Source organism: Tachyglossus aculeatus, chromosome 26 (genome assembly GCF_015852505.1).
Source record: "Tachyglossus aculeatus isolate mTacAcu1 chromosome 26, mTacAcu1.pri, whole genome shotgun sequence".
Classification (NCBI taxonomy): domain Eukaryota; kingdom Metazoa; phylum Chordata; class Mammalia; order Monotremata; family Tachyglossidae; genus Tachyglossus; species Tachyglossus aculeatus.
Window position 1 is genome coordinate 18,964,133 of NC_052091.1, and position 11,831 is coordinate 18,975,963.

Below are 11,831 nucleotides of genomic sequence, written 5' to 3' on the forward strand. Positions count from 1 at the left end.
GAAATACGATTGATGATGATGATGATGACTCGGAAGAGCGACAGTTTTCATTTGTTCGAATCCAGAAGCGTGACAAGAAGAAACAGGAGGAGAGAGAGAAAAGAAAGTGGATTAACCAGGAACACCAGAAGACGCTGCAGCGGTTGAAAACCTTCAAAGAGGTCGGAGCGATTTTATGCTTTCCAAAGAACAGTCGGAGGTGGCTTGGAATTACAAAAGTGAAGAAGTTCTGAGGTCAAGAAGATGTCCTTCTCCTTGGGGCCAGCATTGTGGTAAACACCGAGTGCTTAATTTGTGCTTAGAACTACCCTTGACCAGTGAGGAGAAGCAGTGTGGCCGAGCGGTTAGAGCACGGGCCTGAGTGAGACCTGGGTTCTAATCTTCTCGTAACTAATGTGAAGATTTGTTTGGGTTCGTGGTTGGAGGAGAATGAAAAGGAAGAGGAAGTCGACCCCTGATAGCTGAGAAATCTTTACAAAAGGGAAGCATATTGGCCTAATGGCTAGAGCCTGGGCCTGGGAAGGGCCTGCTCTCTGACCTTGGACAAGTCACTGTACTTCTCTGGGCCTCAGTGACCTCATCTGTAAAATGGGGATTAAGACTGTGAGCCCCATGGGGCGCATGGACCGTGTCCATCCCGATTAGCTTGTATCTACCTCAGCGCTTAGACACATAATAAGCGCTTAACAACTACCATCATTGTGAGTCACGTTCACGTCCCATTAATCAATACTTTAGATGATTTAGTAACCCTGGCCACCGAATTCTTCAAAATCATCATCATCATCAATCGTATTTATTGAGCGCTTACTATGTGCAGAGCGCTGTACTAATGACCATCAGGAGGTAGTATGGCCCGGGGGACTGCCACCGACCTGCTGAGTGTCCTTCGGAAAGTCACCTAACCTCTCTGTGCTTCTGGTTCTTCATTTGTAAAATGAGGAGCAGATGCCTGCTCTCTCTCTCACTCAGGGTACAGACTCAGCAGGGAACCATTGTGGGCAGGGAATGTGTCTGTTCGTGTCGCCAAAGCACTTAGTACAGTGCTCTGCGTGCAGTAAGTGCTCAATAAATATAACTGACTGGAACAGGAAGAGCGTGTCCAGTATCTGCTGAAGCCCTTTGTTAGCACTTAATAAATTATCTTCTTATTGTCACCATCATCATCAGCATCATCATTAGAGAAGCAGCGTGGCTTAGTAGAAAGAGCCCGGGCTTTGGAGTCAGAGGTCATGGGTTCAAATCCCGGCTCTGCCAGTTATCAGCTGTGTGACTTCGGGCAAGTCACTTCACTTCTCTGTGCCTCAGTTCCCTCACCTGTAAAATGGAGATTAAGACTGTGAGCCCCACGTGGAACAACCTGATCACCTTGTAAATTCCCCAGCGCTTAGAACTGTGCTTTGCATATAGTAAGTGCTTAATAAATGCCATTATTATTATTATTATCAGTCAGTCGTATTTATTGAATGCTTAATGTGGGCAGAGCACTGTACTAAGTTCTTGGGAGAGGCCAATATAATAATAGACACATTCCCTGCCCACAACGAGCTTACAGTCTAGATTCTGATCATCATCATCCTACAAGCACGTCTATCTGGGTGGAAGGAGACTGTTGTGGTTTCATTGGTGGCATTTCAGGAATATTGGAAGGAGAAGCAGCGTGACTCAGTGGAAAGAGCCCGGGCTTTGGAGTCAGAGGTCATGGGTTCAAATCCCGGCTCCGCCTATTGTCAGCCGTATGACTTTGGGCAGGTCACTTCACTTCTCTGGGCCTCAGTTACCTCATCTGTCAAATGGGGATTAAGACTGTGAGCCCCCCGTGGGACAACCTGATCACCTTGTAACCTCCCCAGCGCTTAGAACAGCGCTTGGCACATAGTAAGCGCTTAATAAATGCCATTATTATTATTACTAGCTCGGACTCCACTAGCTCCATCTCCACCTCTTGTCTGCCGTGGGACCGCAGAGTGGCAAGCGCCTGGGCTAGGGAGTCAGAGGGCGCGGGTTCTAATTCTGACTCCGCCACTTGTCAGCTGTGTGACTTTGGGCAAGTCACTTCACTTCTCTGTGCCTCAGTTACCTCGTCTGTAAAATGGGGATCAAGACTGTGAGCCCCAAGTGGGACAACCTGATCACCCTGTATCTATCCCAGCACCTTGGCACATAGTAAGCGACAACCTGATCACCTTGTATCTATCCCAGCACCTTGGCATCTAGTAAGTGCTTATCAAATACCATTATATTATTATTATTATTATTATTATTGTTGTTGTTGTTATTCTCTGGGCCTCTGTTCCCTCATCTGTAAAATGGGATTAAGATTGTGAGCCACATGTGGGACAGGAACTGTGTCTAACCCGAATAGCTTATGTCTATCCCAGCGCTTAGTACAGTGCCTAGCACATACCACTTAACAAATACCACAGTCATTATTATTATCATTATATAATAATAAATAATAATGATAACGATAATTGGTAATATCATTATTATGATGATGTGCATCTAGCTTTAATTCTATTTGTTCTGACGACTTGACACCTGTCCACATGTTTTGTTTTGTTCTCTGTCTCCCCGTTCTAGACTGGGAGCCCATTGTTGGGTAGGGAACATCTCAATATGTTGCCAACTTGTATTCCCCAAGCGCTTAGTACAGTGCTCTGCACACTTTAAGTGCTCAATAAATACGATTGAATGAATGAATGAATGAATGAATGAATGAATGAACTTCTCTGGGCCTCCACTCCCTCACCTGTAAAATAGATGACCGTAAGCCCCATGTGGGACAGGGACTGTGTCTGTATGTTGCCAACTTGTATTTCCCAAGCACTTAATACAGTGCTCTGCACACAGTAAGTGCTCAATAAATATAATTGAATGAATGAAGTGCTTAGTACAGTGCTCTGCACACAGTAAGCGTTCAATAAATATGATTGAATGAATAAAGTGCTTAGTACAGTACTCTGCACACAGTAAGCGCTCAATAAATATGATTGAAGGAATGAAGTGCTTAGTACAGTGCTCTGCACACAGTAAGCGCTCAATAAATATGATTGAATGAATGCATGAATATTATCATTATATAAGTAATGATAATGATAATACCTATAATAAATAATACAGTAAATCATAAGATAAATCATAATAAACATGATTAAACAATGTTAATATAATATAACATGTATATTGTAACAGCATCATGTATCATACTCCCCCTCGTCCCCCTCTCCATCCCCCCATCTTACCTCCTTCCCTTCCCCACAGCACCTGTATATATGTATATATGTTTGTACATATTTATTACTCCATTTATTTATTTATTTTACTTGTACATATCTATTCTACTTATTTTATTTTGTTAGTATGTTTGGTTTGGTTCTCGGTCTCCCCCTTCTAGACTGTGAGCCCACTGTTGGGTAGGGACCGTCTCCATACATTGCCAACTTGGACTTCCCAAGCGCTGAGTACAGTGCTCAGCACACGGTAAGCGCTCAATAAATACGATTGATGATGATGATGACTGTCTCTATATTTTGCCAACTTGGATGTCCCAAGCGCTGAGTACAGTGCTCGGCACACAGTAAGCGCTCAATAAATACGATTGATGATGATGATGACTGTCTCTATATGTTGCCCACTTGGACTTCCCAAGCGCTGAGTACAGTGCTCTGCACTCAGTAAGCACTCAATAAATACGATTGATTGATTGATTGATTGATGCTATAATATTGATTTTATATGTTTAATATTTAACCAGCGATAGTTAATGTTATTCAGATATTAAAATAGTATATTATTTAATGTTGTTAAATAATACATATAATAATATAATGATAACTAGTAATAACGATAATAATAATAATGAAGCTTAGGAAGGGGAACTGTGTGAACACCCAGCTGTTGACCACGATTGCCCCTTTTTCAGAAACGCTCGGCTCGCTCGGGGCAGAAGGCCTCCAGTTCCGATCCAGGGGGGCCCGCTCCTCACCTCGACGTCTCCCCACCGACCATGTCAGCGGATGCTCAGCCTCTGTCCCTAATCTACCTGCCTCCTGCGCCAGTGAAGAGCAAGGGCCAAAGCGGGAGAGGTCAACGAGGCTCCTTGGGGCTCCCTGAACGGACGGTGGTTCCAAGCGGGGAGCCCGGGGAAGAAGCGAAGACCCCCCGGGCGTCCCCGCTTTTCACCCCGCCGGCTTCTCCATCTCCCTCCACACCACCTCCACCGCCTCCTCCTCTCCCAGTTCATCATCATCATCATCATCAATCGTATTTATTGAGCACTTACTATGCCCAGAGCACTGTACTAAGCGCTTGGGAAGTACAAATTGGTAACACATAGAGACAGTCCCTACCCAACAGTGGGCTCATCCACCCGCTCCCTGCCAGGAGCCAACCCAAATCGGGGAGAAGCCCCTCTCCGCGGACAAATGCGGGGATCCCTCCAGAAGCCGCTGTTCAGGTAACCGGGGGGGGATTTATTTTGGGTGGGGGGCGGTTTACGGTATTTGTTAAGCTCTTGTTTTGTGCCAGACACTGTACTAGTAACTGGAAGTGGGGCAGAGAAGCAGCGTGGCTCAGTGGAAAGAGCCTGGGCTTGGGGGTCAGAGGTCGTGGGTTCAAATTCCAGCTCCGCCACTAAGCGCTTAGTACAGTGCTCTGCACACAGTAAGCGCTCAATAAATATGATTGAGTGATTGCTGTGTGACTTAGGGCAAGTCACTTCACTTCTCTATGCCTCAGTTGCCTCATCTGTAAAATGGGGATTAAGACTGAGAGCCCCACGTGGGACAACCGGATTCCAAGCGCTTAGTACAGTGCTCTGCACCCAGTAAGCGCTCAATAAATACGATTGATTGATATCCCCCCAGCACTTAGAACAGTGCTTAGCATATAGTAAGTGCTTAACAAATGCCATTATTATTATTATTATTATTATTATTATTATTATTATTATTACTAAGTACTAGGGTAGGTACAAGGTAATCAGGTTGGACACAGTCCCTGTCCCATATGGGGCTTACGGTCATCTATTTTACAGGTAAGGGAGTGGAGGCCCAGAGAAGTTCATTCATTCATTCATTCATTCATTCAATCATATTTATTGAGCGCTTACTGGGTGCAGAGCACTGTACTAAGCGCTGGGAAAGTATAAGTTGGCAACATATAGAGACAGTCCCTACCCAACAACGGGCTCACAGTGTAGAAGGGGGAGACAGAGAACAAAACAAAACATGTGGACAGGTGTCAAGTCGTCGGAACAAACAGAATTAAAGCTAAATGTACATCATTAACAAAATAGAATAGTAAATAGGTACAAGTAAAATAAATAGAGTAATAAATCTGTACAGATCATCATCGATCGTATTTATTGAGCGCTTACTGTGTGCAGAGCACTGTACTAAGCGCTTAAGTACAGATATATATACAAGTGCTGTGGGGAGGGGAAGGAGGTAGGGCAGGGTGGGTGGGGAGGAGGAGAGGAAAAAGGGGGCTCAGTCTGGGAGTGACTTGCTCCAAGTCACAGAGCAGACAGGTGGGAGAGCCGGGATTAGAACCCAGGTCCTTCCGATTCCCAGGCCCATGCTGAATCCACTAGTCCACGGTGCTTCTCAATGCACCGTTCCCTGGCCCCAAGCCTGGACAGCTTCATGTTCTTCTGAGAACCTGTCACCCGAACTTTAGTTTTAATGTGAGATACCTCAATTTACTTTATTCTCCCCTTCTATTAAGAAAAACAAACAGCGTTCCAGTTTGGCAAACAACCGGTGGCTTCGGTAACTTTTTCATTAATAATAAAACAAGTCCCACACGTTCTCCTCAGTGAGAAAAGTTAGGGGTACAGTAATAATACTAATAGTTATAGTAGTTGTTAAACACTATGTACCAAGTGCTGTTCTAATTGCTGAGGTAGATACAAGATAATCGGGTTGGACGAAGTCTCTGTGCTACGTGGGGCTAACAATCATCACCCCCATTTTACAGGTGAGGGAACTGAAGCCCATTAAGTGAAGTGATTGGCCCGAGGTCACACAGCAGACAAGTGGCAGGGCCAGGATTAGAACCCAGATCCTTCGGACTCCCAGGCTTGTGCCCTATCCACTAAGCCACGCTGTCTCTTTAAATTATTTTCCCTTTGATTAAGAAAAATGAAGAGCATTCCAGCTTGACAACCAACCCTTGGCTTCGATTAGTTTTCCATTAACAATAAAATAAGTCACAAACGTTCTGCCCAGGGAGACAAGTTTGGGGTACAGCACTTGTATATATATCTGTACTTAAGCGCTTAGTACAGTGCTCTGCACACAGTAAGCGCTCAATAAATACGATTGATGATGATCTGTACGGATTTATTACTCTATTTATTTTACTTGTACGTATTCACTATTCTATTTTGTTAATGATGTACATTTAGCTTTAATTCTGTTTGTTCCGCTTCTAGTAAGGGGGACTTTGAAGCTAGAAATCACCCCTCCTCTTGCCAGCATTTGGAAGTGTGAGGCTCCGGAGTGGCTTTCTATTTCCGTCACCGGTGATTGCCCAGGAAGAATTAATCAGTGGTATTTATCGAGCACTTACTGGGAACAGAGGACTTTAGTAAGCACTTGAGAAGGTACAGTACAATAGGGTTGATTGACACGATCCTCGCCCCTAAGCTTACAATCTTGAAGCCCACTGTTGGGTAGGGACTGTCTCTATATGTTGCCAATTTGTACTTCCCAAGCGCTTAGTACAGTACTCTGCACATAGTAAGCGCTCAATAAATACGATTGATTGATTGATTGATTGAAGCTGCTGCTTCTCACTGGGCCCTGCCTCTTCTCTCTAGGCTCCATCCCCCCACATGCCGCTTCTCTCTCGGCCTCTCCACTTCTCCTAGTCCCCGTTGCCTCTTCCCAGACCCTGCCGCTTCTCACTAGGCCCCATTGCTTCTCCTTAGGCCCTGCTACTTCTCACTAGTCCCTACTGTTTTTCCCTAGGCCCTGCTGCTCCACACTAGGCCTTGATGGTTTTTTCTAGGCCCATCTCCTTCTCTCTAGGCCCTGAACGTCTCCCTAGGCCCCGCCACTTCTCACTGGGCCCTGCCACTTCTCACTAAGCCCCACTCCTTCTCGCTAGGCCCCACCACCTCTCTCTAGGCCCCAACGCTTCAGACTAGGCCTTGTTGCTTCTCACTAGACCCTGACACTTCTCTTTAGGCCCTCTGGCTTCTCTCTAGGTCCCACCACTTCTCAATGGGCCCCGCCGCTTCTCACTAGGTCCTGACGCTTCTCCCTAGTCCCCGCTGCTTCTCTCTAGGCCCTGACCCTTCTCACTAGGCCCCACCACTTCTCTCTAGGCCCCAACGCTTCACACTAGGCCCTGATGCTTTTTCCTAGGCCCAGCTCCTTCTCACTAGGCCCTGCCGCTTCTCTCTAGGTCCTGCCACTTCTCTCTGGACCCCACTGCTTCTCCCTAGGCCCCGCCGCTTCTCACTAGACCACACTCCTTTTCACTAGTCCCTGACACTTCTCACTAGGCCCCACCACATCTCTCTAGGCCCCAACGCTTCACACTAGGCCCTGTTGCTTCTCGCTAGACCCTGACACTTCTCTTTAGGCCCTGTCGCATCTCTCTAGGTCCCGTCGCTTCTCCCTGGGCCCCACTGCTTCTCACTAGGTCCTGACGCTTCTCCCTAGTCCCCACTGATTCTCTCTAGGCCCTGACCCTTCTCACTAGGCACCAACACTTCTCTCTAGGCCCCAACGCTTCACACTAGGCTCTGATGCTTTTTCCTAGGCCCTGACGCTTCTCACTAGGCCCCGCCACTTCCCTCTAGGCCCCAACGCTTCACACTAGGTCCTGATGCTTTTTCCTAGGCCCAGCCCCTTCTCACTAGGCCCTGCCGCTTCTCTCTAGGTCCTGCCACTTCTCTCTGGACCCCACTGCTTCTCCCTAGGCCCCGCCGCTTCTCACTAGACCACACTCCTTTTCACTAGGCCCTGACACTTCTCACTAGGCCCCACCACATCTCTCTAGGCCCCAACGCTTCACACTAGGCCCTGTTGCTTCTCGCTAGACCCTGACACTTCTCTTTAGGCCCTGTCGCATCTCTCTAGGTCCCGCCGCTTTTCACTGGGCCCCGCTGCTTCTCACTAGGTCCTGATGCTTCTCCCTAGTCCCCACTGATTCTCTCTAGGCCCTGACCCTTCTCACTAGGCCCCACCACTTCTCTCTAGGCCCCAATGCTTCACACTAGGCTCTGATGCTTTTTCCTAGGCCCTGACGCTTCTCACTTGGCCCCGCTACTTCTCTCTAGGCCCCAACGCTTCACACTAGGCCCTGATGCTTTTTCCTAGGCCCAGCCCCTTCTTACTAGGCCCTGCTGCTTCTCTCTAGGTCCTGCCACTTCTCACTGGACCCCACTGCTTCTCACTAGGCCCTGCCGCTTCTCACTAGGCCCCACTGCTTTTCACTAGGCTCTACCACATCTCTCTAGGCCCCGCCACATCTCTCTAGGCCCCAACGCTTCACACTAGGCCCTGTTGCTTCTCACTAGGCCCTGACACTTCTCTTTAGGCCCTGTCGCTTCTCTGTAGGTCCCGCCGCTTCTCACTGGGCCCCGCCACTTCTCACTAGGTCCTGATGCTTCTCCCTAGTCCCCGCTGCTTCTCTCTAGGCCCTGACCCTTCTCACTAGGCACCAACGCTTCACACTAGGCCCTGATGCTTCTCACTAGGCCCCGCCACTTCTCTCTAGGCCCCAACGCTTCACACTAGGCCCTGATGCTTTTTCCTAGGCCCTGACGCTTCTTACTAGGCCCCGCCACTTCCCTCTAGGCCCCAACGCTTCACACTAGGTCCTGATGCTTTTTCCTAGGCCCAGCCCCTTCTCACTAGGCCCTGCCACTTCTCACTGGACCCCACTGCTTCTCGCTAGGCCCTGCCGCTTCTCACTAGGCCCCACTGCTTTTCACTAGGCCCTGACACTTCTCACTAGGCCCCGCCACATCCCTCTAGGCCCCAACGCTTCACACTAGGCCCAGTTGCTTCTCACTAGGCCCCGCCACATCCCTCTAGGCCCCAACGCTTCACACTAGGCCCAGTTGCTTCTCACTAGGCCCTGACACTTCTCTTTAGGCCCTGTCACTTCTCTCTAGGTCCCGCCGCTTCTCACTGGGCCCCGCAGCTTCTCACTAGGCCCTGACGCTTCTCCCTAGTCCCCACTGCTTCTCTCTAGGCCCTGACCCTTCTCACTAGGCACCAACGCTTCACACTAGGCCCTGATGCTTCTCACTAGGCCCCAACACTTCACACTAGGCCCTGATGCTTTTTCCTGGGCCCAGCTCCTTCTCACTAGGCCCTGCCGCCTCTCTTCAGGTCCCGCTACTTCTCACTGGACCCCACTGCTTCTCACTAGGCCCTGCCGCTTCTAGTTCCCGCTGCTTCTTCCTAGGCCCCACCGCTTCTCACTAGGCCCCACTGCTTCTCACTAGGCCCCGCCACTTCTCTCTAGGCCCCAACGCTTCACACTAGGCCCTGATGCTTTTTCCTAGGCCCAGCTCCTTCTCACTAGGCCCTGCCACCTCTCTTTACGTCCCGCCACTTCTCACTGGACCCCACTGCATCTCACTAGGCCCTGCCACTTCTAGTTCCCGCTGCTTCTCCCTAGGCCCCGCCGCTTCTCACTAGGCCCTGCCCCATCTCTCTAGGTCCCAACGCTTCACACTAGGCCCTGTTGCTTCTCACTAGGCCCTGACACTTCTCTTTAGGCCCTGTCGCTTCTCACTGGGCCCCGCCGCTTCTCACTAGGTCCTGACGCTTCTCCCTAGTCCCCGCTGCTTCTCACTAGGCCCTGACCCTTCTCACTAGGCCCCACCACTTCTCTCTAGGCCCCAACGCTTCTCCCTAGTCCCCGCTGCTTCTCTCTAGGCCCTGACGCTTCTCACTAGGCCCCAACGCTTCTCTCTAGGCCCCAACACTTCACACTAGGCCCTGACGCTTCTCACTAGGCCCTGCCACTTCTCTCTAGGCCCCAACGCTTCACACTAGGCCCTGAAGCTTTTTCCTAGGCCCTGACGCTTCTCACTAGGCCCCGCCACTTCTCTGTGGGCCCCAATGCTTCACACTAGGCCCTGATGCTTTTTCCTAGGCCCAGCTCCTTCTCACTAGGCCCTCACACTTCTCTCTAGGCCCTGCCGCTTCTCTCTAGGCCCTGCCACTTCTCTCTAGGTCCCGCCGCTTCTCACTGGACCCCACTTTGGTTTTGTTCTCTGTCTCCCCCTTTTAGACTGTGAGCCCACTGTTGGGTAGGGACTGTCTCTATATGTTGCCAATTTGTACTTCCCAAGCGCTTAGTACAGTGCTCTGCACATAGTAAGTGCTCAATAAATATGATTGATGATGATGATGATTAGGCCCTGCCGCTTCTAGTTCCTGCTGCTTCTCCCTAGGCCCCGCCGCTTCTCACTAGACCCCACTGCCTTTCACTAGGCCGACACTTCTCACTAGGCCCCGCCACATCTCTCTAGGCCCCAACGCTTCACACTAGGCCCCGATGCTTTTTCCTAGGCCCTGACACTTCTCTCTAGGCCCTGCCGCTTCTCCCTAGTCCCCACGCTTCTCCCTGGGCCCTGCCACTTCTCACTAGGCCCTGCTGCTTCAGTGAGCACGATGGATGGATTGACTGATAGGCAGGAATCCCCCTCCCGCATCTGTTTCAGGATTGATGGATGAGGTTCTGGCCTCCTTGAAGCAGGGTGACTCTGGCCTCTGCCATGTGGAGCAACCCCACCCTCCGGGTCTGGGCATCTCGGCCCGGGACGACCACCTTGCCGCCATCAGGAGAGGCGTTAAATTGAGGAGAGTCACCCCAGGCCCCACCCTGGAGATCAAGGCGTCCAACAGCGAGCTCGAGAGGAGCATCAAGGCGGCCATGAGGAGGATCAAGAAGGTGTCCGCAGACTCTGAAGAGGAGGACGATGGCGGCGAGCAGAACAGCGGTGGAGAGTGGGATGGCTAGCCCCGGGGGTCGGGTCATCATCATCAATCGTGTTTATTGAGCGCTTACTGTGTGCAGAGCACTGGACTAAGCGCTTGGGAAGCACAATTTGGCAACATATAGAGACAGTCCCTACCCGACAGTGGGCTCACGGTGTAAAAGACTGTGGGTCGGGTCAGAGGGTTGACTTTGCCAGGGACTTCGGGGTACTTGTTCAAAGAGGAGAGCGGGGCTCTGGTGGGGGAGTGGAGTGGAAGTCACTTTGGTCATGGTCAAAATGTGTGTGTGTGTGTGTGTGTGTGTTTTAATTAATTCATGATGATGAGCCCGCTGTTGGGTAGGGACCGTCTGTATATGTTGCCAGCTTGTACCTCCCAAGTGCTTAGTACAGTGCTCTGCACACAGTAAGCGCTCAATAAATACGATTGAATGAATGAATGATGGCATTTATTAAGCGCTTACTATGTGCACTGGGGAGGTCACAGGGTGATGAGGTTGTCCCACGGGGGGCTCACAGTCTTAATCCCCATTTTACAGACGAGGGAACTGAGGCACAGAGAAGTGAAGCGACTGGCCCAAAGTCACACAGCTGACAATTGGCGGAGCCGGGATTTGAACCCTTGACCTCGGACTCCAAAGCCTGGGCTCTTTCCACTGAGCCACGCTGTTTTACTCTCTCATCAGAGGCAAACCAAAGATCCGGTTCCAGAAGGGCAGTTTTGGGGTTTTTTTAATGATATCTGTTAATAATAGACTGTGAGCCCATTGTTGGGTGGGGACCGTCTCTATATGTTGCCGACTTGTACTTCCCAAGCACTTAGTACAGTGCTCTGCACACAGTAAGCGCTCAATAA

At 49.9% G+C, this 11,831-nt stretch overlaps 1 protein-coding gene across 1 annotated transcript in view; it reads left to right on the forward strand.

Moving 5' to 3' along the window:
- The window catches only part of WHAMM (WASP homolog associated with actin, golgi membranes and microtubules), a 31,351-nt gene extending 20,317 nt beyond the window's left edge, over window positions 1–11,034 (forward strand). Inside the window, 3 exon segments of the mRNA XM_038767012.1 lie at window positions 66–230; window positions 3,926–4,088; window positions 10,700–11,034. Of these exon segments, the coding sequence (XP_038622940.1) occupies window positions 66–230; window positions 3,926–4,088; window positions 10,700–10,998 (627 nt within the window). The 3' untranslated portion in view covers window positions 10,999–11,034.
- Window positions 11,035–11,831: the final 797 nt, after the last annotated feature.